This window comes from Balaenoptera ricei, chromosome 3, assembly GCF_028023285.1.
Source record: "Balaenoptera ricei isolate mBalRic1 chromosome 3, mBalRic1.hap2, whole genome shotgun sequence".
NCBI lineage: Eukaryota > Metazoa > Chordata > Mammalia > Artiodactyla > Balaenopteridae > Balaenoptera > Balaenoptera ricei.
In genome coordinates, this window is record NC_082641.1 from 165,590,139 (window position 1) to 165,615,370 (window position 25,232).

Here is a 25,232-nt window from a genome sequence, read left to right on the forward strand (position 1 = left end):
TCAGCCATGGGGAGGGAGTGAAAGGGGGAGGAACCAGCACAGGGAGCCGTGGCTTAGGAGAGGGTGGGTGGCATCAAAGGGAGGACAGTAGTGAGCCGTCCTGGAACCGTGGCCACAGGGTGGAGAAAGGAGAGAAGATGAAAGAGAACTTTAGGAGGCCAAACCAGGAGCGGGTGGTTGCAACATGGGTGAAGGTGGAGGGACACTGAGTCCGTGCCTTGGGCAACCTGGCAGATGATAATGCCAACCCCTGAGATGGAGAGGACGGAGCCGGGGGGAAGTGGCATGTGGGGGAGAAAGGCGGTGAGCTCAGGGGAGACGTGCTGAGTTTGAGGTGCTTTGTGCCATCCCAGTGGAGATATCCAGGGAGATGCTGGCATGGGGAACTGGAGCCTGGAGAGAAGAGATGAGCATCCTTTGCAAAAGCATGGATGGGGGCACACAGAGAAGCACACCGAGTCGGGGGGCACCTGAGAAAGAGCCCCAGGGGGCTCTGCTGAAGGCACCAGCAGGGCAAGGAGTGTGATCAGCTCCATAGGAACTGAGAGGGTATCTCATGGTTTTTAAAAGATCTGTGAAACTAGTAACAGATGGTAACTTGACAACCCAAATTTTATTTAAAGGTAGAAAAAGAAGCACATTGTCCCTAAAAGTGTTCTGCATAGCTAATTCTCAGGATGTTCATAGATGTTTTCACAGGAGAATAGAGGGGTTCCATGGTCAAATGAGTCTGGGAAATGCTTATAAAACAAAGTAAAACAGGTATTCCTGACAGCAAAATTTCTCAGAGACTTTACTATGAAAACGTGCAGGGTGAACCTCTAGGAGATGGATCAGTATGCATGGTTTCTCCAAACTATTTCTCAACAGAACCCTTTTCCTCATGGAATCAACATTCTACAGAATGTGCTTTGGGACATGCTGCTCTTATGAAACAGTTACAGTAAAATTGGCAACAAGAAAGAGACACATAACTTTGTTATGAGGTTTTGGAATTCTGGACAATGTCGTATGACATGAAACCAGTATCAGAGGAGAAAAGATAAAATTATAATTGTTTGCTAATAATTATGTGCCTGGAAAACCTAAAAGAATCCATCAGAAAACCAAGGAGTTTAGTGACATGGCCAAATATAAGATAATTACACAAAACCCAATAATTTCTGTGTGAACCCACAATGCCCTGGTAGTAAAGATAATAGGGAAAGAAAAGTTCCCTTTACGATAGTAACCAAAAATATAAAATACCTGGAATAGTCCTAACAAGACACCTATAAGACCTACGTATAGGAAGAAAATTGCACATTGTTAATGATAGGAAAAAAATAAAAATAAATGAAGAGACATATGCTGTTCCTTATGGGAACACTGGGTATAGTAGTGATGTTGACTTTTCCCAGATTAATAATTGGCAACTTGATGAAATGATTCTAAGATTCATCTAGAAGCATAAACAGTCAAGAATGGCTGGGAAAACCTTGAAAGCCAAGCAAATAAAAAGGATTTACTTCAAACACCTTGTAAAACAGAAATAATTAAAATATACTATATTTGCATAAGCATTAACAGATCAACTGAATAAAATATATAGCTCTGAAAATACCTCTCATATAAATAACATGCGATAAATATAAATGGAATGGTTATAAAGTGTTATAAATAAGTCTGTGATAAACATAAATTTCATATATAGCAAATTAAATATATCAGATGATAAACATAGGCCAATAAAATTCAACTAGTTAAACCATACAAATCAAGAAGAAAATATTCATTGTCAAGGACTTCCTAAGCATAAATACAGTAGAAGGGATTGTAAAGAGGAGGATAGATATATTTGAATACTTAAAATATAAAATCATCAAAAAACACAAACAAAGGGCAAACCACAATCAGGAAAAGCATTTGCAATATGGAAAAGATATCCTAATATATGAAGAGCCCTAGGAAAAATAGAATTGGCAATGGACATAAGCAATTAACTGAAGAAAAAATACAAATGGCAAGAAAAGAGAAAACATTGAACTTTACCATTAATCAAAGAAATAAAACAGTTTACCATTTTAAAAGCATCAGCTGTGTTAAGATTAAGACGAGGGATTTACTGCTGGCTTGGGTGAATGCAGCAGTACCCTCCTCCAGTATGAGTATAAATGTGTACACATTTCTGGAAGGAAATGTGACAGTTTGTCATTTCCCTTAAAAATGTTCTTCATGTTTGCCCCCAGTCATTCGTTTCCATGATTCTATTCCAAAGCAGCTAACAGAGCTGTGGATGAAGTTTTAGGAACAAGACAAAGGCCATGGCCTTATTTCTAAGTGTAAACAACTGGAAACAATCTAAATTGTCCGCCAATAGGGGTCTAGTTAAATAAATTACGATATGTCTATGTGGTAGATTATTAGACTGCCAATAAATCCCGTTTTCAGAGCATGTTTAAGGGCTTGGGGAAACGGTTACAGCATTAAGTCAAGTTTGTTTGCTTTTTGGAAGAAAGGATATAAGCTTATAGTAGTATGATCTCAATTTTGTTTACAAATATATACACAGAAGGGACTGAAGGAATACATCAAACGTGAATAGTACTTATCTCTGGGTAGTAGGTGATGGATTTTTATTTTCTTCTTTGTACTTTACTGAATTTTCTTAATTTATCATGATAAGGATGTTTCTTTTATAATCGAAATAGTGCATTTTTAATTATGGAAAATTTGTTTATATTTTTTGAAAATCATTTAAAAATGGTAGAGTCCAAGTAATTCTGTTTAACTGAATGCTAGCACCTGGGGAAGGGTCTCCAGTGGCATGCCACAGGGCTCTGTCATGTCCAACATTTTATTTCTGATTTGAAGGAGGATGTAGAAAGGACTTCATGCTTTTGCTTGGCACCTCTTCTCTGTGGTGGCTTGGAGGCACTTGGAGAGGAATCTGTGTTCTTCTGCCTGGAAACTCTGTCACCTGAGTGTCTGTGGAAACTTTGGGCGAGCCATCTTGGCCAGAGGGAGGATGCAGGCTGCCACAACTACGTGGCCTTACCTACAGGTGAGGCTGTATTACTCAGGTGTTGCAGGCACCTCCCTCATGGCCATGGCCAGTCTGGTCCTTTATGTTCCACCTTGTAGTGAGGGGTTCTGCTTTGCCTGAGCCATGTTGGTACCCTCTGAGTCCCCCATAGGCAGAGTGAGGGTAAGGGGAGCGGGCATGGACCCCATTGTGAGGCTGCGGCCTACTCTTCCTGGGGACAGTATGGGGAGGAGGGCAGGCCATGGGGCTGCCTGGAGCCCATGGCCAACAAGATGGGTGGCCAGAGCCCACTTGGGCAGTGGAGCAGCTTCAACAAGACCAGGACCAATACAGTGAGAAGTGAGAGGGCACAGGGGGACCAAGGTCCCCTCGCCTCCATGACTTCCCGCTGGAAAGGAGTTTGGGAATCCATGATGGTGAGGTGACAGGAAGGGAGAATGTGGAGCTGGATGTGTGCTTTCAGAACCGAGTCCTGGCTGCACCCACTGCACCCCAGCAGAGCTTGGCAGACCAGCCTTAGACTTCTGCCGATGACCTCAGAGGTGTCGAGATAAAAGACGTACCAGGATGTGGCGTTAGAACCCCACATCCATCCCCAGCCCCCGAAGCCTGGCCGGGAAGGACAACATGCTGCCACCCCTCTGCTGTCCCCCGGCCCCCGACGGCAGCGGGGCTGACCAGTCTCCTGTAGCAAAGCCCACCCCACATTCTGCCCACCTTCTCCCACCTCCCCACCCCACCTCTTCTCAGGAAGCCATGGGGGAGACTGGCGCCCATCAGGGCCTCTGTGTCCCGGGGGATTCCAGAAAGTTATAGGGCCAGACTTGGCCCTCCTCCAGCGAGTGGCAGGATTGTGAGGAGGGAGTGGAGTCCAGGGTGTGAATCTCACTTTCTCTGGGGAGGACACACTGCAGAAGCACAGGTAGGGGGAGAGTAGAGTTAGGAGGACATGGCTGGCCAACCACATCCAGGAGGGCTGGCACTAGACAGATATCCGGACGCAGAGGGACTGGGGCCCCACCTGCTGGCCCATCGTCTCTGGAACGGAGCATTCTGTGCCTTGCACAGAGCATAGGGGCCCAGGGACAGTGTGGCGTGTTTGGCTGTGGGCTCAGGAGCGACCCCCGTGGGAAAGGAGGGGTCGTTGCACCGACCTGGAGCAATCAGACCGTAAGTCTGAACGTGACAGTCCGTGGAGAGTAGCTGTCAGGGCCAAGGGCGCCAAGCCAGAAACACAGAACGCCTCAGAGCCAAAGGTCGCATCACGGACCAATATTTCTGTAAGTACATCTAAAAGGAATTTTCTAGAAAAGGGAAATGTGACGAAAACCAAGATTATACAAAAATACCGGCCCCGACTTTTTATTATTAAATTCCACAGACATAAAGTCACTCCATCAAACTGCTATAAAAGTTTCCCATTTCTGTCCTTATCTCGTTGAGGGTGATAAGTTTGTGTCCACTGGTCACAGACTCCACTTGGCACAGTGCTGGGGATGAGGCCCTGTTTTGAGGTGTCTGGGGGACCTCAGGGAAGTGGGAAGCACGTCTCCTAAGCAGGTGGATCCTGGGACCTGCCTGCCTGCTCCCAGGACTGGAGCACCAGCTCCCCGTGAACTCCCCAGTAAACAAGATTGTTTGGGAGTGGTGAGCACCACGGGGTGCCCTGGATGGGGTGACCCAGCAGGAGACTACCTGGCTGGGATTCACGTAAAGGGAATGAGCTCTGCTTGTTCAAGGAAAAGCCAGGAGGGGCTTCTAGACGGGGGTTGGGGAGTAGAGTTTGGCTCACGGAGAGGATGGATTCCGATGAGCGGCCCCTCAAGGAGCCACGCATTTCCTGTCCGTGAGGGAGACCCTGTCCCTGGAAGACTTTAAGCATAGCAAGGCCAAGGTGACTGGAGCCAGGAGCCCTGCCGGGAGAGGGGCCTGAGCTGTGTCCCCCAAGGCCCGGCCGGGAGCGCTCTAGGGGCTGTGAGGCCGAGACCCAGACTTGGGGGAGAACGTGGCCCGGTATTCAGATGCTGTTATTTATTTCAAGAGCAGCTTCCCTACCCTCCGCTCCCCCTGTGCCTGTCCCCAGGCCTCGCCAAGGCTCCAGCGGGGATAAAATCAGTAGCACTTGTGCAAGTGACATGTTGTTTGTCTTCCAGCTTATGAGAAACCTCTGAGTTATCTCAAGTTTTGCCTAAAACAACGTTTTTCTCCATTTCTCAAAAAAAAAAAAAAAAAAACACAGCAGAAGAAAAGAGATTATCTTATTTTATACAATATGCCATCAGCCAGGGAGCAGAACACCGGCAACACTTGAGGGTTGCATAGCAACTGGCTTTTCAATTGATTTTTTTTTTTTTTGAGAAGGCACCAAAGCTACTGAACTGTTCTCATTTTAAATATTTCCTAAGATGATGAAAATCAAAGCAAATGGAAATCAGAGACTTGGGGACAATCAAAGAACATAAGGTATCTTGTTGTGAAAGACCAGGTCAAGACAAACAAAATATGGAATGCTCTTAGAAAATTTTCAGCGTTGGAGGGAAAGGGTCTGAGAAATTCTGACTGTGAGTCTCTTAGTGGAAGGCAAGAGAAGAGGATGCTGGGGCAGGGCTCAGTGTTCAGGGGCCCAGTGCCACCATCTGCTTACTGCATGACCTGGGTCATCGCCTACCTGCTCTGGACCTCTGCTTCCCTGACTGTGTGAGGGGCAGTGTAGGGGATTCAGAACACCCCAGGGACAGCCCCTGGTTTCCCCAGAGTCTGGGTCCCAACCCCCAATCAGATGGGGGCCAGGCATGGTGTCCAGCCCCCCACCCCACCCCCGGTCATTGTGGCCCGCCTCCTGAGCCAGACTCTCCAGGGTCCAGAGAAGAACAGGAAGCATTAGGGCCAGATGTGCCCCATAGGCTTGAGCTGGGAAGGTTCATGAGAAGAATCCTGAGCTGGCTTTCTCTGGGAATAGCTTCCCAGCCTCTGGGAGGATGTCTGGAATGTTCCTTGATGATATGGGAGTCCTGAGCAGAGAAATAAGGATCATGCCTTCCAGCCCTCTCTGGTGTTGGGGTTGCAGATGTCTGTCATGAGGTTTGAGCTCCAGGCACTGCCTTGCACTCCGGAGCTGCTCAGAGAAGACCCCCAGCCTTGGGGGAGCCCGTGCTGCACCCAGCCGGGGGCTTGGTGTTAATTCTGGCCCTGTTGATCCTTGTGGGACCTTCAGTGAGCTATTTACTCTCACTGAGCCTTAGTGTCCCCTGTAAGGGGAGCGCACACTAGCGATGACGACAGGAACAAGGGTATTCATGCAAGTCACAGCCTGCAGTGCCCTCTTTGGCTCAGACCCTGTCTGCAGCCCCTTATGTGACCTCACACACTTCACCCTCACAGCAGCTCTCTGGGGCAGTCACCTCGTCACCCTCACCTGCCAGGACAGTTGAGTGCCCTACCGAGGTCACACAGCGGTGAGCAGCTTTGCTCAGGGGGGGCTGGGCTGGGCTGTTATTCCACAGGCTGGGGAACGTGAGCTCCGGGCTCTTTGGCTATGCTCCCCTTAGGGGTCTCCCATGCCAGTGGTTCCCCACAGAGGGCATTTTGCTGCCCCCCGCCCTGGGGGTGCTCGTGGCATGTAGCAGGTAGAGGCTCAGTGCACAGGACAGTCCCCACTGCAGAGAATTACCTGGCCCCAAGGGCCAGCAGTGCCAAGGTTGAGAATTGAGCTCTGCGTTCTTGAACCCAGCAGATCTGGACTCCACTCTGTGCACGCTGTCCTGTTTTGTGCATCTTTGGGAGGGCGGATTGGGCGGGAGACCCTCTGGGGTCATGGCAGTTGAGAAGGCTTCGGTGGGCTTCAGCTGGATCCATGGGACGTGAGCCAAGGGGCAGAGACAAAGAACACTGTGGGTGCTGATCGCCATGGACAGAAGCCCCTGAGCTCCCAGCTCGGTGCTACGGTTGTGCCCACTTTACAGATGGGAAGCCCAGGGCGGTGAGGTAACTTGTCCAAGAACACAGGGCAGATGACAGATGAGCAGGCCTCCAACCCCAGGGCCCTGAGCTGCCCAGGTGAGCCCCATCTGTCACTTGCATGTGCCCTGGTGGGCAGGGTGTGTGGTCTGAGGGGCTCCCTGATATGCCCCCAAGCCTGCAGAGTCTCCAGGCTGCTGGTCCCACTTTTCTCCTGTCTCCTTGACTGAGGGAGGTAAGAGCATAAATATTGTAATTCAGCTCATTCTGGAGCAAACAATGGAAATGTCAGAGAGCAGTGATTAGAACAGAACTTTCTGCTCAGGTCTTAACTGATTTGTTTAATGTGGGACCACAGAGGCTGTCAGGGGCTTCCGTGGTCCCCCTTGAACCGGCGCCCTGGCGTCTCAGAGCAGTGCCCTGGGATCCAGGCGTCCCACCGGCTGAGACCCCGCGCTGCCGTTCCTGCGGCTGCAGCGCCACCTGGTGGCCACCTCAGCTCTCGCCCTTCCTTTCCTGTCCCGCCTGCCTAGGGGAGATGGCCCTGCAGACAGAACACCTTCAGAGGTGGCGTGGCTTCCAGGCCCACCTCCACCTCTTTCTAGCGGTAGGACTTGGGGTGAGTTACTTCGGTTGTCTGAGACACGGTTTCTCATCCGGAGAATAGGTCAATAACAGCATCTATACTTAAGGCAATTAATACAGTTTAAATTAGATGATACCTGTGAACGCAGAGCCTACGGCTACCACCCAGCCCCAGGGTGCATAAATGCCCTGTGTACTGTAAAAACAGCTCCATGTACTATGGACAGCTGGCACCCTTGGCTCCCTCGGGAGGAGGGAGGCTGATCTGTGAGATCCCGGCTGGTTCTTGGGCCACCCCCTTGCTGGGCCTGGGGTGCTGCCCCCTGGAACACCATGGCCCTGTGTGCGGTCCCCAGCCCAGCACAGGTGGGAACAGGCAGAGAAGCCAATGCAGAGAGGAGCAGATAGACGACTTTGGGGCCAGGAGGATGCAGATGACTCCAGTGAGCTGGGTGCGAGAATCTTAACTGCGATAGCAACTCTCTCAGCCTCTCTCCATCACTTCTGAAGGAGAAATAGACACGTCTCCTGTCCTCGCTCAGATGAGGACTACAGCTCACGTGCTGTGTGAGACATAGCAAAGCCACGGGATGGAGGGTTCTGAGGGCTGTGGATGTGGGCCGGGTGGCAGAGGAGTATGGGGAGATCCCACTAGAGCCCAAGTGACCCTCGTGGGTGCCCAGACCTCCCTCCTGGGCCCTCTGCCTGGACATCTCTGTCTGTGAGGAGCCCTTCAAGGCAGGCAGAACCTATGGGAAGGCTGGCAGCTCTCAGGAAGTAGGAGAAGTAGGTAGAGGAAAGACTGAGCCTGGGGTGCTGGCTTCTGTCTAGAAGCTCGTGGGTGGTTGTTTGGAGGCTGCCACTAGGCAAGCCTGCTTCAGCCGTTTTTTCGTTCTTTTGAACCTCAGTTCTACTGACCTAACTTGAGTCCCAGGCTGGCTCTGGACTGTTCCCCCAGGAGCTGCACCCCGAGAAGCAGGAGAGCTCCCCAAAGGAAAACTGCTGAACTTTTACCGAGGAAACAAGCTGGGCCCAAAAGGATGATCCCTGGCCTATGTCCTGGCGTGCTGCAGACCCCACCTTTCCCTGCGAGTGTGTGGTCCTCTCCCCATGACTCCTCTGCAAGCCCCACTACCAGAAACCATCCTCCCTCTCCTAGCAGCCGACACCTCTCTTGCTCATCTCCTGCCACCCCGTGGCCCTGACTCTGCTGACATTACACCAGACAGCACCCCCATCCATCTCAGCAGCCACACTGCCCCTTCCCATCCGCCCTCCCTCCTCACTGACTCAGAGAGCTCTTTCTAAAATGCACATGCGTCTGGCACCTGCCACAGAGCACAAGGCACGCTGCACCCTCCTGAACTCTCCAGACCCTGTGAGGATCCCAGCCCTTAGCTCCTTGGTGGCCATCTGAGATGGGTCAGATCCTTGAGAAAGCTGGGACATGAGCAGAGAAATAGGAAGTACAAGCAGCTCTGCACCTTGGATGCCGGAACACTGACATTCACCCTCCTCCTCCATGTCTCAGGGTCCTGTCTAGGCTGCAGGTTCCCAGGGCCCAGCGCCTGGCCATTGTTTTCTGTGACCTGCCTCCCCGGGGCCACCTCGTCCTGGTGTAGCCCCTCCAAGCCCTTCTCTCTGCCCCTCCCCTTGGGGAGTCTCCTCAAAACCCAAAAGCCAGGAGGGGGTCCCAGACAACTTCTGCTCTGGACCCTGCAGCGCAAACCCCCATGGGGCTGGAGAACGGAAGTGGCAGGCTGTTTCTTGGAGTGGAGGAAGGAAGACAAGGCAAGAACAAAACGCAAATCAATATTTCAATAAATTATTCTGCCGCAGCAGTGAGATCACGGTGGCTGCTGAGAGGGGCTGGGAACCTGGGCTGAACCCAGGAGCCTGGTGTCTGGGAGGCAAGAGGCGCTCGCCAGTGTGCCAGTGTCGGGTCCAGCCTGCTAAGGCCTTTTTTTCCAGGGTTCTCGACCTGGTGACCTGAGAGATGTGTTTTCTTTTGTCCACAGAACTTATTTTAACTTGAGTCAGTGTTTTCCAGGAGGTACGCTTCTTTGTAAAATGTGAACATTGGCCTGAGAAGTCAGATCTGGCAGCCCTGGGCGCTGTCCTTGCATGCCATGCCGATGGGGCTGGCGCTGAGTGTTGTTGCCCCTTCAGCTGGGCGTGGGCTCCTTGGTTGGCCACAGTCCTCACCACTCCTTATCCCCCCAACTTCTTTACCATAACAGGGAAATACTCTTCTGCAACCTTACCCCTTCTGAACTGGCAAATAAAAGGCAGACTCGTTTTTCTTAGAACCAACCTGCCTCACTGACTTACATCACCGGCCTTGGCCTGTGGGCATTTGGGCTTGCAGCACCCACCCAGCACTTCCCACGAGCCCACCCCCTGAGCAATCAGGCCTCTCTCTGAGCCCCCAGCTTGTTTGTTCTCACCCTGTTTCAGCCTTTGGCTCTGTCCCCAACTCCATGGCCTTATTGCTGCTCTCTGGCCCTGATACAATGTGTCTTTCTGACTGGGCTCTTGACTCCTTGTCAAAGATGTGACCAGAGCTTCTCTCCCACTGGTGTTGGACATACCAGCTGGACCCTGGAGAACAGCCACTGGCTTTCCTTTGCCAGCCAGTGCTCTTGACTGGGCTTCCCACGAACCTCCAAGGAGGAAGTCCCCTGCTCATGCTCTTTCAGCTGCAAGTGACAATAACACAACTCAAATTGACTTTCATGGGAGGAATTTCCTGACACACAATATATGAGACACATATCTGCTGCAGACAGCTTCTAGAATGGCCCCTGGTGAGCCCACATCTTGGTATTCACTCCCCAGTGTGGTCCCCTCCCTGTGGGTATGGGCAGGACTGAGATTTGCATCTAAATGGACTGAGACTTCTGTCTTGGATGTGCACCGTCATGCTATCTCTCGGGTCACTCGTGCTGGGGGAAGCAAGATGCCCCATGTGACTGGTCTGTGGTGAGGTCCATGTGCCCGTGAGGAACTGGATCCTGCCAGTAACCACGTGAGTGAATGTGGGAGCGGGTCTTCCCCAGGGGAGATTTCGGATGAGATTGCAGCCCCGGTCTCAGCTGCCAGCACTCTCATGGGAGACCTTGAGCCAGAAGACCCCACTAGATTGCCTTTGGATTCCTAACCCAGAAACCATGAGATAAGTGTTTGAGGTTTTTCAGACCATAAAGTTTGGAAGTAACTCATTTTATAGCAATAGATAACCAACAGGCCTGGGGTAGGCTGGCCTCAGGCCTGGGGGAGCCAGGTGGTTGTATGAAGATACAGGAATCAACCTCTCTCCACCCCAGGCCCCACTCTATCTATGCTGGCTTCTTCCTCCCCTGGGGTCTCCTCCCCTGGTGGCAGCTCCAGGCTCACAGTCTCACACCTTTCCAACTCCTTGGCCCCAACCATCATGGTGCTGGGAAGGTGCAAGGTGGGGTTGGCTGGGCCTGAGCCCTCCCACCCCTGAGCCTGGGGTCAGTCCCAGATTAACAGAGAGGATATTTTACCAAAGGGGGACTGGGCTGCTGTTGTCAGAAGAGCCCAGGCAAAAGTAGCTGCAACCTACCAGGGGAACAATCCCCTGATGTTTGGGTTGAGAGACATGGCCCTGAGGGAAACAAGGCCCTTTTGTTGGAGATGGACTAACAAGGCTCTGAACTGCGTTTTGGGCTTTGTGGAGCGGGGGGAGTCCACTCCAGTGGGGGCTCTGCGGCCATCCTTGATCAAGTGGTCATCAGTGGCCTTTGTGATCACCCTCTGATCAGGACTTGGGCTGGCAATCTGAAGCCCAGTGGGGTCCATACTCAAGCACCAAATCAGATCCACCCATGAGGGTCCCTTCCTTCTCATTCCACCCAAAGGTCCTTCCCTAGAAATGAGAGTCTTTCACTCACTTCCTTCTCCAGAGCTGTGGCCTCTCAAGGTTTTCTGGAGGCAGTGATCACCTGGCAGGGTCTTGAGCTGACCTGCTTGGATGAGATATAGACGCCACGTCCCCTTCCTTTGCCCTTCCTGTGTCAGGCGGGGTGGGCCGTGTCGTGCTGCAGGAACAAGCAAGCTCCATGTCCCCTCAGCTTACAACAACAAAGATTGATTTCTCACCCACACTTGTATGTTCATTGTGAATTGGCAGAGGACTCTGGTCTCACTGTCACTCAAGGCTTAGGTGACAGAGCAGCTACCGCCTCAACATGCTGGTTCACATGCCAGCAAGGAGAGATCTCTGGAGGCGCTCATGTGGGCAATTAAGTGCTTGGACCGGGAAGAGACACACGTCACTTTTACTCACAGCTAATTGGCCAGAGCTCGTCACATGCTTCTCCGAATCACAAGGGGGCAGGAGTGTACCTCCCTTCCCCTTTTCCAGCATCCTCTGGGCTGTCCACCTCTGTGCCAATGCCCAACAGGTCCTGGCCACCAGACCTCTCGCTCCAGTCTATGACTGACTTCATTAGGACTCAACTACATCTTTTTTTTTCTTTTCTTTTTTTTTTAAAATTTATTTATTTTATTTTATTTATTTTTGGCTGTTTTGGGTCTTTTTTGCTGTGCGCGGGCTTTCTCTAGTTGCGGTGAGCGGGGGCTACTCTTCGTTGAGGCACACGGGCTTCTCATTGCGGTGGCTTCTCTTGTTGCGGAGCACAGGCTGTAGGTGCATGGGCTTCAGTAGTTGTGGCACGTGGGCTCAGTAGTTGTGGCACGTGGGCTCAGTAGTTGTGGCTCTTGGGCTCTAGAGTGCAGGCTCAGTAGTTGTGACGCACAGGCTTAGTTGCTCTTCGGCATGTGGAATCTTCCCAGACCAGGGCTCAAACCTGTGTCCCCTGCATTGGCAGGCGGATTCTTTACCACTGTGCCACCAGGGAAGCCCCTCAACTATATCTTATTAAAACAAGTAATCTCATCTCTCAGGAGCAATTGGCTCTGTGCTCAGGACTTGGGAACTGGTCTGCCATCTTGTAAGCCATTGACTTGGGTAACTCACGAGATGCCTGGCAATGACTAGTCCTCCCTGGCCTTGAATCGTTCTTCCTTCTTCTGCAACATGCTGGCTTACTAACAATACCCTATATCTTACTCTCTGCTACTTATACACAAAAAGAGAAATGTATGGCTATGCTTGATGGATATATTTATGCAAGAGAAGAGACAAAACACCTGCTTACATGTCTACCGAAGAATGCATAGTTCTACTTTATGGACAGATGTATCCTTAAAGTGGAGAAGAACATGCCCAGGACTCTCTGCCTAGAGGGAACCACTTTGATGGTGGGAGTATGTGGTGAGAGCAGAAACTGGAATGTCTGCTGTGAGGACTGTGGAGAGAAAAAGGATGAGTGCAGCTTATAGGAGACTTGATTTTGAGATGATACGGTGTATGTTTTATTTGTGGAGGAAGTTTAGGGCAGTGGATTGAATATAAACTTTGGTTTCAGGCTTCCTAGCTGTGTGACCTGGGGCAAGTTACTTGACCTCTCTGAGCCTCAGTGTCTTGCCTCTTCGGGTGGTTGTGAAGACTGAATGAGAGAGTGAATGCCAATGCCATGGTGCCGATCAGGCTGCAGTGCTGCCAGTCCAGCAGCCAGCCTTGGCTAGTAGGTATGTGTCATGACACAAAACGGAATGTGGTTGCTCCCAGTGGCTTCCCGTCCGTGGCTCCTGAGGGAATTATCCCTGTGCTCCTGTTCCTTATGTGGCTCCTTTGCTGTATCTGCTGGAAGGTTTTTCCCTCCCTTGTGTTGTTTTCTGCAAATAGCTTCTATCAAGGGGAAAGCACAGGGTTCCTTTCCCCTTCTCTGGGCTTGTAGCCATACTGGGAGTTCTGCCTCCCCTGTCCTGGAGCCTGCCAGAATATAAGCTCTTCAGGGTGACCGAGGTTCATTGCATTTGCCTCCTGGCCAGGGCCTGCACAGAGCAGGGGCCGAATAGGATGCAAGGGCCCTGGAGGTGGGGTGGGCTGAATGGACTCTTTGAGGCTTTAGACGGCCTCAGAGCTTGGCTCCCACGTCTCACCTGAAATTGTGCGGTGACTTTGTGTGGAAACTCGTGCAGGTGTGTGGAAAGGCCGGAGAGCCTTTCCATCCACTCAGGAGAATGGAGCCAAGTGGGAGGGGGTCTTGAGAAGGGACTGGGCTTAGCGCCACCTGGGCCAGGTCCCCAGTAGATGGGGTCTGCTCAGCTCCCATCAGGACCACCAGTTGCCAACCCCTCTGTTTGTCTCTCCTGCCCCTGCAGTCCCTGAGCCTCATTGAGATTGGGAACCCCTCTCAGAGTCTGGAGAACGTTTGCCGCTGGGCCTACCTCCAGCAGAAGCCAGACTCCGGCCACGATGAGTACCACGATCACGCCATATTCCTCACACGGCAGGACTTCGGGCCTTCAGGCATGCAAGGTGAGCCCCTGGCCCTGCGAGAGCCCCCTGGCAACCTTGGCCCGGGCTGGGAAGGGTGTCTGGGCAAGGGGGCCTGTGTCCGAGGGGGAAGGGTAAGTGCTAGTGACCTCCTAGCTCTTGCAAACCACCAGGAACTCTGACCTTTCCCCCAGGAAACTGCATCTCCGGGAGGGACAGGGACGATCAAAGATAGTGAAATGGGCAGAGTCTGGGGCTGGCAGCCTCAGACCAGACAGGATCTGAGGCTGGGTTTCAGAGTTTTTTGCTTCCTCCAGCTTTCACAAAACAAATCTGAATAAGTTTTCAATCTTTAAAAGTTAAGAAACTTTACTTAAACATTCAAACTATATAAAACTGACAGATCTAAAAGAAAAAATTGAAGGTCTACAATCATCATTGAAGATTTTCATATAGAGCAAGGCTGCACGTCTCTTGCAGTGAATGTTGAGTGAAATGAGCCAGTCAGAGAAGAATATATACTTACGATTCCATTTATTTCAAGTTTGGAAGTGAGCAAAACTAATCTGTGGTGTTAACAGTCAGGAGGGTGGTCAGGAGGGAGGGAGTCGCTGTTGGAAGAAAGAAGAGGCTTCTGCAGTGTGGGGACAGTTTTATTTCTTGATCAGGGAGGTGGCTACACAGGTGTGATCACTTTGTGATAATTCACTAGTTGTGTCCTTATGATTTGTGCATTCTTATGGCGTATATTATACTTCAAAAGAAAGAGCTTTAACGACCTATATAAAAATGTATATTCAGGGGAGTGGGACCCTGTTTCACCTCACCCCCATCCTCTACAGGTAGTCATTTTTATTAGTTTCTAGTTGATCATTCCAGTGATCCTTTTTTATAAAAATAAGTATATTTACCTGATATAGGTGCTGATTCACTTCCAGCACTTTCTTCCATGACTTATTTCATATGCACCACTCTGCTCTCTTAACCTACAGCTTCTCTCTGCCAACCACTTGTCATATTCACGTAAATAGAAAGACTTCTTAAGTGACCCCTGATCAGCTAGGATTAGTTCATGTTAATAGAACACCACTGAGGTGCTACTGTTGCCCCCTTTGCCACGCAGATCAGCACCACAGTGGGAAGCAGGTAGGAACAGAGAGTGTGACCCCAGATCCCACGAAGCACAGAGTACGGCTCCTAGTTGGTGTGGGTGCCTCTCCCCTGGGAGGGGGCTGCTAGCTCCCCTTCAAGCCCTACACCAGTGTGGCCAGCTGACGGACAGAACACCCTGTCTGCCCTTGGTCCAAGTGAGAGCTCTAATGGGGAGCAAAATTGTTCCATAGGAGAGAAACCAATACAACCTTTGTATTAAGTGACCTCATTCTTCATTTTAAAATGTGAAAGGACAGCCAAGGATTACCAGACATTAAAAAAACGATAGGATGAAAAGGATGGACCAAGATGCAAGATAAAATTATAAAACTGATGCCGGAGGAAACATAATTTAAAGAAGGGAAAAGCACAGTTTATAAAGTAATATCCCCAGAATGAGGAACTACATCTGTAAACCCAGAACAGGTTGCAAGGAAGAATTAGAGAACAAAGGGTTTTCATTAAATTAAACATTTGATGGTGTCGACTAAAAAATTAAATGCCCAACCTAAAAGTTGAGTCACAGAAATTTTTAGGACTTCAAGCCCGGGAGGCAGCATGTCAAGTAACCCTGAGAGAACTGCTTCGAGGAGGCGAGAGGGGAGCTAGGATATATAGGAGTTTTGCAACAAAGGGCAGGTAATAGGAACAAAAGATTACTGTTAATTAAAGAATACTACAAACCTCAAGTTAAGGAATTTACTGCTTTTCTGTGTATGGGAAAATGCAAGAGTCTGGGCTCACTGAAGTCATTCCTTTGATATGCACCTCAGCTATCTGGGGCCAGTAGCCTGTGTTTTCACATCCAGAGTTTCCTCAGGGCTCACCTTGGGGATTGGCTGCAGTCTGATGGCTGCTAGATGGCAGGTATTCTTTGCCTCAGGGTTCACCAGCTCACTGGTGGTGGCTGCAATCGCTGATGACTGTGACATCCTTTGTGGCAGGCAATATTCCATTCCTCAGTGGGTAAAATAGAAAATTCAGAAGCTGAAATAAAAAGTCAAAGGATCCAAAAAGATTAAAATATGAGAGAAAAGTTGATGTAGAGGCTCAATCCAGGAAATACAATGTCTATCTAAAAAGATTTCCAGAAAGAAAATAGCAGCAGAATAAAATAAGAGGGAAGGCTATAAAGAAAAAAATACAAATACATTTTCAAGTCTTCAGATCCTAAAGGTTCAAGTAATGCTAATGTAGGTGAATGAGAAATACTCATACTGAGGCACATATTCATGTGCAAGCTTTGCATGCAAAGGACAAAGAGAAGACCGCAAAGGTTTGCTCTGGCGCTGATTGGAGAACAATCATCTCAAAATCTACAGAGCAAAAAATGCTTTACGACATAGATTTTCCTGTTTATTAGAAGGGAAAAAGACAATGGTTAGTTACGATGCTTTTACAGACAAGTCTAAAACCAGCACTCCCCCGTCACGCTTCCTTCCCTTCTGTGCTTTTCTCTGGGAGCACATTGCCTGGGACCTCCCTGTGGGGTCTCAGAAGAGTGAGACTGAGTCGGGGGTGTTGACTTAAAAAAGAATATATGCACAATGTGAGAGTTGTGAGTTAAGTGTTATTGGGGGCAAAACGAGGACTGCAGCCCGGGAGAGAGCATTTCAGAAAACTCTGAGAAACTGCTCTGAGGAGACGAGGGGAGGAGCCAGGATATAGAGGAGTTTTGCAACAAAGAGCAGGTAATTGGGAACGTCAAAAGATTGTTGTTAAATAAAGAGAACCAGATATCTCAAGGTAAGGAATTTAGTGCTTTTCTGTGTATGGGAAGATGCACGAGTCTGGGCTCACCGAAGTCATTGCTTCGATATGCACCTCAGCTATCTGGGGCCAGTATTTTCACATCCTGAGTTTCCTCAGCTCACCGAAGGGAGTGGCTGCAGTCTGATGGCTGCTAGATGGCAGGTATTCTTTTCAGCCCTGAGTTTCCTCACGGCCTCACCAGCTCACGTTGGAGGGTGCAGTCATTGGTGACTGTGACATCCTTTGTTTATTGATATGGCAGGAAATATTCCATTTATCAGAGGACAGGCTGGCTTCTCACTTGGTGGGCCTCTAGGACGCCCAGGCTTCTAAACAGAGGCCCCCTCTGGCACACAAAGCTCTGTACGTACTTCTGTATCTTGTCCAGGGGCAAGTGGCTAGGCCCTGTTCTCCGGATTTCCTCCGTTTTGGGTGGGGTCGTCATGTCCTCCCATCACCCTCCCCCTCCCCGTGGGTGGGAATATTGGCTTCCCTGGGGACATCTTAAGACACCCCATGATCAGGCTCAGCCTAGTCAAGGGGGGTCACTCTTCCACGGACCAGCCATGCCACAGGGAGACCTTCCTGGCCTTGCTGCCTGGGTGGTTCAGGCTCATTCCTCAGCCCCGCCCTCATTCCCTGTCAGGCTCCATTCCCGACTGCTTCCTTGGACCACACACTGTAACTGGGCTGGCAAAACCCACTGTGTGTCCTCACTGTTACCTGTGAATTCAGTGGCTCTTCAGAAGCCCTTGAAGGGGTGGGGTGCGCCCACAGGGCTGCTGGAGGGCCCTTGGCATCTCATGTCGGAGGTTGACCTGCTGCAGCTGCCCCTCCCACTCCCGATCCCCATTCTCCACCTTGCCCGGGACAGACCCCTGGACCCCTCAGCAGGAATGTGGCTCATAATCTCCTCAGTCAGAGTGCAGGATTGCTGGGCCAAGGGCTCCGAGGGCTCCGAGGGCCCCGTCGTCTGTGGCTGGTCTGCCCCCCCAATCCACGCAGCCAATCCCCTCTGCATGACTCAGCAGGGCAGCGTAGCACCTTGGCTGTCCTTGCCTGACTCTGCCCCTGAACAGCTCAGGGCCACCCTCACTGGAGCCTTCTGTGCACTATGGAAATCCATCCAGTTGAGGACCCAGAGAAGGACCTATGGACCACGAGGGAGCCAGGGAAGGTCCCGAGGGAGTGGGCTCGGGGTGTGGTGCCGGGCACCGGGGCCAGGGTTCCTGCAGCACCAGGAGCAGGTGTGGAGACAATGTGCTACCCAGGGGCCAGAAGGCCACTCAGCCAAGCGGGGGGAGGAACGCGGGAGGTGGCCTGAAAGGGAATAGCGGGAAGGAGGTTACCGAGGTGGCAGAAAGTCTTAGCAGGTGAGACCTGGACTCGGGAAACTTAGCTGGCTGCGGTGTGGCCACAGACGGGCAGGGCTGAGGCCCGCTGCCCTGGGGGAGGGGACGGGTGGTCTCCTGAGCCACGCCAGCCACGGGGGCAGTTGGCTCTGCTCATTTGCTCCAGGGGTGTTGGGGTCAGGGCCCCCAGATTTGGGCAGGGCGCTGAGCCTGGGAGCTGGAGCCGCCCTTTGTCCCCCTCCAGGCTATGCTCCTGTCACTGGGATGTGCCACCCTGTCCGCAGCTGCACCCTGAACCACGAGGACGGCTTCTCCTCAGCGTTCGTGGTGGCCCATGAGACTGGCCACGTGTAAGTGGACTCACCATCCTTGTTGTCTGAGGAAGGTCGGGGTTCAAGGGGCCCCACTTCTCCTCTGTGCCCTGAGAGGGACAGGACCTGTATGACAAGCCCTTGGGATGTGATGTCCTGTCCCCGTGCTGCACAGGACAAGCGGGAGGCCCACTTTCTGCTGAAGGCCCCAGGCAGGAGCTGGGGGCTTTCCACCCATTATGCCATTCAAGCACCTGGGCGGGGCGGGTGGGGGGGGTCTTCTTACCCCATTTTACAGATGTGTAACTTGAGGCTCTGAGGGAGCCTTCCGCAGGAGCAGAGAGCTGGAGCTGGGGAAACTACTCCGCCTGGGTGTGCATGCTGCTGGGTGCGTAGCGAGGGCTCTGGACGCCTCTGCCTCCACTGCATTGTCATGTAACAGTGCTCTGCCTTGGGGACAGGATACCTGAGGGGGGCTGCTGCTGGATGCTGTCAGCTCAGAGTGCCCCTGACTTTAAAGTTAGCTGGTAGAAAATGGGTACCACCTTGCTCAGGGCAGAGCAAGCCAACTAAGGTGGGGGAGGTTAGGGGTGCCCTCCGAGCATCAGGGCGGGGTGGAGCTGACAGGTGAGTGCGGCCAGGTGAGGGTCCAGTGAGGCGGCCTTGTCTTCCCGCACAGGCTGGGCATGGAGCACGATGGGCAGGGCAACCGCTGCGGTGACGAGGTGCAGTTGGGTAGCATCATGGCGCCCCTGGTGCAGGCAGCCTTCCACCGCTTCCACTGGTCCCGCTGCAGCCAGCAGGAGCTGAGCCGCTACCTGCAGTGAGTACCACCTGTGTCTCCCAAGGACGAACCCGAAGTGCCGGACTCAGCGCCTCCAGCCTGGGGTGCAGGGAAGGGGAGAGGGGGACGGCAGTACAGGACGGGGGGGATCCCATTGTTGGGGGCTAGGTTTTGGATGGAAAGTGGTTATGACAGCTGCACCTTTAATGGACGCCTGGTCCTGGGTAGCTTATGCCAAAGAAAACAGGTGCAGCAGGGAAACCGAGGCAGCACAGCCTAGGGCTGGGGGGTGCAGGCAGGCCCACCCCCGAGGCTCCATGAGGGGCCTCAGCTGCCTCCTGGGCTGGATGGCCAGTCCTGCTGAAGGCAGCCTGTGGCACCCATGTGTCCCCTCACAGCTCCTATGACTGCCTGCGGGATGACCCCTTCACCCACGACTGGCCAGCGCTGCCCCAGCTCCCGGGGCTGCACTACTCCATGAACGAACAGTGCCGCTTTGACTTCGGCCTTGGCTACATGATGTGTACCGCGGTGAGTGTCGGAGCCCACGACACCTCCGAGGGCTGGGTGGGGGCGGGGGGGTCTGCCCCAGATCGGCCTGGCTTCCTGGGAGGCGGCTGGTGTTGGGTGGCCCCCTGGCACAGGGCGGAGCAGCCCTCCAAAACCGCAGCCTCTCCCTCCACACCCACTGCTCTTTCCCCAGTCGGCACCCAGAGCCCTCCCGGCTGGTCCAGACATGGCTTTAGGAGGGATTGAGGCAGGGGAGTGTTCAGCGGGGGAACAGTGAGTGCTCATGGGACCCTGCAGTGACCGCCCCTCCTGCCTGGGCCGGAGGAAGGCCACCAAGCCTTCATGCCAAGCACAGCTGTGCCCAGCTTTCTGTCCAGGCTCCGTGAGAGGTGCAACCACCAAGGTCTGGAGGCTGGGGAGGCCAAGCAGCCTGCAAAGATGTGAAGCACCGTGCTGTCTGCTCGAGGTCCTCACAGCCCCAGAATCACACAGAGCTCAGGGCACCACACAGGCCTGTCATGGGTGGGCAAGTCATTTCTGGCTCCGCAGCTGTGCAAGAGGACCCTGGGCGACAGGGCGGCACCCCCAGAGGGTCCCTGAAGTGGGAGGTGGCCTGGCTAGCTGCTGGCGCTCTCTTCCAGTTCCGGACCTTTGACCCTTGCAAGCAGCTGTGGTGCAGCCACCCTGACAACCCCTACTTTTGCAAGACGAAGAAGGGGCCTCCCCTGGATGGGACCATGTGTGCACCTGGCAAGGTGAGTTGGGGCAGAGGGCAGGCACTGTGACATGCACAGGCCCCGCAGGGCCCTCGGAGTGGGGCCAGGGGTCTTCTCAGGGGACCCCTTCCTCATTTCTAATAACCCCACACTCCACAGCTTCTGCCCCGTGCACTCTTTCTTCTATGGGAGGGAACCTGGTGTCTCAGAGCTCCTCAATGTGCTTCAAGCCCCACTGCAGGAATCCCCTCCTCTGAGGACCAGTTTCAGGGTTCCAGCAGCCTTCCATCTCCCCCTGCACACTGTGGGTGACTGGGTCACCTCATCTTGGAGCCAATATTGGCCAACATTCTGGTGGACCACGGGATCCTCAGGCCCAGCATCAGGCTTGGCCTTTCTATCCTCTGGCGCCTTGGTGTTTGGTCCCTGGTGGGCAGACTTGTCCCTGGAGGTAGCTGGATGGCCACCCACCAGCGCCTGCCTGCTGCCCCAGGCCCTCTTCCCACCTTCCCACCTCCTACTTCCGAAGCAGCAGAACAAAGGGCTTCTCCCTCCAGCCCAAACTCCGGGCCTGATTCTCATTGGTTCAGATGAAATCACACTCCCACTCCTCGGCCAAGCACTTTCTAGGGGGCTGGCTTATGCAGATGAGCCTAAGCCTAGCCCAGGAGGATTCAGCCCAGGGAAGACACACAGATCCAGCAGCATCCAGTGAGGCCCAGGAGAGGACTCCAGCACACGTCCCCCCGAGTCAGGCCTAGAAAGGCATCCAAACCACCTGAGCCTGAGGTTCCTACACCGCAGCTCTTAAATTCTGCTTTATTTTAGAAGTCCTGGCAGAGCTTCTTAAAGATGTGGATTTCCAGGTCCACCCTGAAGATTTTGATTTGGGATAAGGACTGAGAATTGTCTTGTTTGGTTCTTTATTTGTAAAATTATGGCAAAATTCACATAACTTAAAATTCATCACTTTAACCGCTTTCAGTGGCTTTTAGTACCTTCATAATGTTGTGCAACCATCACCACTATCTAGTTTCCAAAACTTTTCATCACGCCAAAAAGAGACTTCATTAAGCAGTGACTCCCCATTTCTCTCCTCTCTCCAGCTCCTGGCAACCACTAATCTGCTTTCTCTGTCTATGGGTTTGCTTATTTTGGAATTTCATATAAGTGGAATGATATGATATGTGCCTTTTGTGTCTGGCCTTTTTCACTTAGCGTAATAACTTCAAGGTTCATCTGTGTGGTAGCAGATATCAGTGCTTCATTCCTTTTTATGGCCAAATAACCTTCCACTGTATGGATATACCACATTTGTTTATCGTTTGATGGACATTTGGGTCTTTTTCACCTCTTGGTATTTGTGAATAGTGCTGCTAATGAACATTCACAAGTATGTTTCTGTTAGAAGACGTGGGAAACGGTATTTTTAAGAGGTGCCCCAGGTTATTTAGCTGTGCCCCTAGACTTAATGAACTGTCAGAAGTTGGAAAGAAAATGTTGTTAGTAATACTCCAGGGACTTAGTAATGCCAGAACTGACCTTGTAGCCCTGCTCCCCACAGGAGCTCGAGGGAGGGAACGGGGCCCCAAAACATTTGCCATAACCCCAGTGGGGAGCCCAGTAAGTGCTAAACTGGAGAATGAGACTAGCTCAGCATGGCCTCCTTCCCCAGTCTGCCCCTCCAAGTCCAGCCCTGGGTGGAGAGAAAGAGTGGGAGCAGACCCTGCACAGTGTGCTCGCCCAGGGGTGTGTGTGGCTGGCCTTCACCCACAGGACCACTGACCACTGCAAAATGTGGGCCAAAGAGTGCCTGACCGCCAGCTGATTGGCCCGCTTCTCCTGGGCGGGAGGTGGGGTCTGGTGAGGAAGGTGGGCAGATGTGGCCAAAGTACCCTTTCTCACAGCAGGCACTGACTCGGTGACGACCTTTCACTCTTTTTGGTGGTAGGACCCTTAGTTCGTTTAGCCCAGTAAAAACCCCATCATTTTATATATTAAAAATCAGTCTTGTGCTGATTGAGGGGGTGGAGCTTAGCTCAGCCTGCCCTCGTTCACAAGGAGCATGGGTAGAAAGCTGACCTAGGTGAGGGATTCCTGGTGTGCGTGTGGAGTGGGGCTGGAGGGGCAAAGGGAGAGAGGAGGAGGGGAAGGGCACCTCCCGGGGGCCTATCAGAATCCTCTGCCTCTATGAGTTTCTTATTGCAATGTAATCTTATATTTGGAAAGCAATCATCCTTTGTCTCTCCCTTTCCTGCAAGAACAGCCCCAGGGCCCAGGAGAGAGGAGAGGCAGAAGGGAGCAGGGGGAAAGTCTAGGCAGTTTGGAGAAATAGCAGGTCATCTCAGGGACCAGGACTTTGCCAAGCTCAGCTGTCCCTTTCCGTCCCTCTCTGCCCCCCCGTTGCAAGACCCCTGGCAGGGGGTCACACAGCACTCAGGCTCTGCCTGGGGTCCACATGTCCACAGTGGGTCATCCCAAGTGCATTCTCCCCTCTTGGCCTCCATCACTGGATTATCTCCCTGCTTACTCACAGTTTCCCACCATTTCCCAGAGACGGAACAATGTATCTATATTCCATCCGCAGAGATGACCTGGAGAGAAGGAACAAGACTAGAGATGAGCCACCTCCACTGCCTGCCCCTCAGTTTGATGCCCCTCAGTTTGTCTGCCTGGGTTCCCACAATGGGGTGGGAAGGGTGCAGAGTGCATGTGTTGGTGAGATCAAGTGGCGAGGATGGGCGGTGAGGAATGAGGGCCAGTGGGCATACAGCTTTCTTATGGAATCAGGAGTTTTGGGCAGGCGTGTTTGGCTGAGAGGGGAGAGGTGAGCTTGTTGATCTTGGACATGGACGTGGGCAGTGGACCTGAGGATTAGGCTGATTAGTCACCTCAGCTTCACATTCATCCATCCATCCATGTGTCAGGGTCCCTCTTCCTCCATCAGACCTCGCTGTCTGTGGGGGTCGGCCACGAATGTGACGAGGCAGCCATGACATGGTGGTGAGGAACGGGATGGGGAGGGACCTGTCGGGAGCTCAGAGAGGCTTCCTGGTCAGTGACTCCAGCCAAATCCCGAAGGGTGGAGAGAAGTGGGACCAGTGCTCCAGGCGGGGGGACCTCATTGGGTGGGAGCGCGGTGAGGATGGCTGGGGAGGGTGGATGAGAGGAGCATGATGTTTTAAAGTATGATGTATTAGTAGAAAAGTTGAGGTACAGTAGGGCCAACAGATCAAGACAATTGCCATTGAAAAGATAGTTTGTTCCTCACAGACCCCAAAGGGAGGGGCCACACCACACCGTGGCAGGGGGGCGAGGGGGGGCGGTCGGGCACACAGGGAAGCATCAGGATCAGTTGGAGAGCAGAGGGCGGCAGGAGCTGCGGTTTCTGCAGAAAGGAACGGCAAGGCAAGGTGAGCAGGCTTAGGATTGGCCGGTGTGAATAATTCCAGTGGGCTCTGGGGCATAGGGGCTGCCCCTAGTTGTCTGGCACCTGACTGGCCCTGGAGTGATTAGGCTGGAGGATGGTGGCCTGGAATTTAGGAGCCCTGATGAAGGAGGTGGCTCTGTGTGCTCTGGATTGATTGGTTTGCACTTGAAAATTGCACTAGTGGATGAGTTGCTTACTATTTCTAGGAACTGGCTAACCCTGGGAGGGACAGTCCCCCCAGGGTCAGCAAGGCCCAGAAGTCAAAGCATCAGAATCCAGAAAACAAAAGACCTGATTAACACACATGGCTCCCCAGGAGACTGGGTGATGGTGGGAGAGAGGGAAGGACTGATTGAGCTGATGATGGCTGTCCCTGAGCCTGCTTCATGACCTGCCCTGTCCAGGGTGCTGGGGACGTGGCTCAGATCTGCTCTCAGACAGGTGCACCCTGTGGCCACACAGTGTATGCCCTGGATACCCTGGAGGCAGGGTCAGACCAAGCACAGAGGGTCCCCCCAGGTGCCTCTACCCTGCAGGCCGGGCTTGTGGGCTCACCTTGCCCTCCTTGCCTGAGCCAGGGTCAGGGTCACGGGCGGGGTGCAGATCCAGCTGGGTCAGGATGGCTCCTGCGTCAGTGTGTCTTGGCAGGAAGGAGTCCTTCATGTGTCTCACATTCACCTGCAGTATCTTGGGGAAGCAACGCCCACCCTAAGTTTTCATGAATTCAGAAGGACTGTTTCAGAAACGTGTGCCACGGTGCTTATCCAGAGTGCAGAGGCCCTGTGATGCCCCATCTTTTGCTGCATAGTCGAGAACTGGTAGGCAGGCCTAGCAACAGGGACAGCCCACAGTCTGGGCATGAGAGTTTAAACCCTGGGTCCCTCCCTCCCTCCTCATTGTGTGACCTTGAGCCATCCTTCACCCCTCGGGTGAGTCATCTAAGTGTCCAACTCAGTTATCCTCACAGCCCAGGCTCCTGGCACATGGTACCAGCTTGGGACATGCTGGCGGGTGGAGAACGGAAACCCAGGATCACAGTGGTTCAGAAATGCTAAATGTGCACTTCCTGAAAAGAACAGTCTGCCTTTCAGGCTTTCAGACCAACCTGGCAGTGTTCCCAGCCCTGCTTAGGTGCACCAGCGCTCTCCGTGGTACTTATCCGGAGAGGCAGCCCTGGTCAGGATTGTCCATGGGTACGTGTGGGCTCTGAATTCACTCATGACATGTGACTTTGTGCTTTTAAATGTTTAAACCTCTCTATTGGATGAAATAGTTGTAGGCATTTAAA

General features: G+C 52.4%; 1 protein-coding gene across 2 annotated transcripts in view; it reads left to right on the forward strand.

The window, feature by feature from the left end:
• ADAMTS2 (ADAM metallopeptidase with thrombospondin type 1 motif 2) overlaps nt 1–25,232 on the forward strand; it is a 239,860-nt gene that overhangs the window by 170,230 nt on the left and 44,398 nt on the right. For both annotated transcript variants that reach the window (XR_009502679.1, XM_059919687.1), the window contains exons 6-10: nt 13,823–13,979; nt 18,438–18,543; nt 19,184–19,327; nt 19,687–19,819; nt 20,440–20,553. Coding sequence is in view for 1 of the 2 variants with exons in the window: in XM_059919687.1 (XP_059775670.1) it covers nt 13,823–13,979; nt 18,438–18,543; nt 19,184–19,327; nt 19,687–19,819; nt 20,440–20,553 (654 nt within the window). In the remaining variant the exon portion in view is untranslated. The remainder of the gene's footprint in view (nt 1–13,822; nt 13,980–18,437; nt 18,544–19,183; nt 19,328–19,686; nt 19,820–20,439; nt 20,554–25,232) is intronic.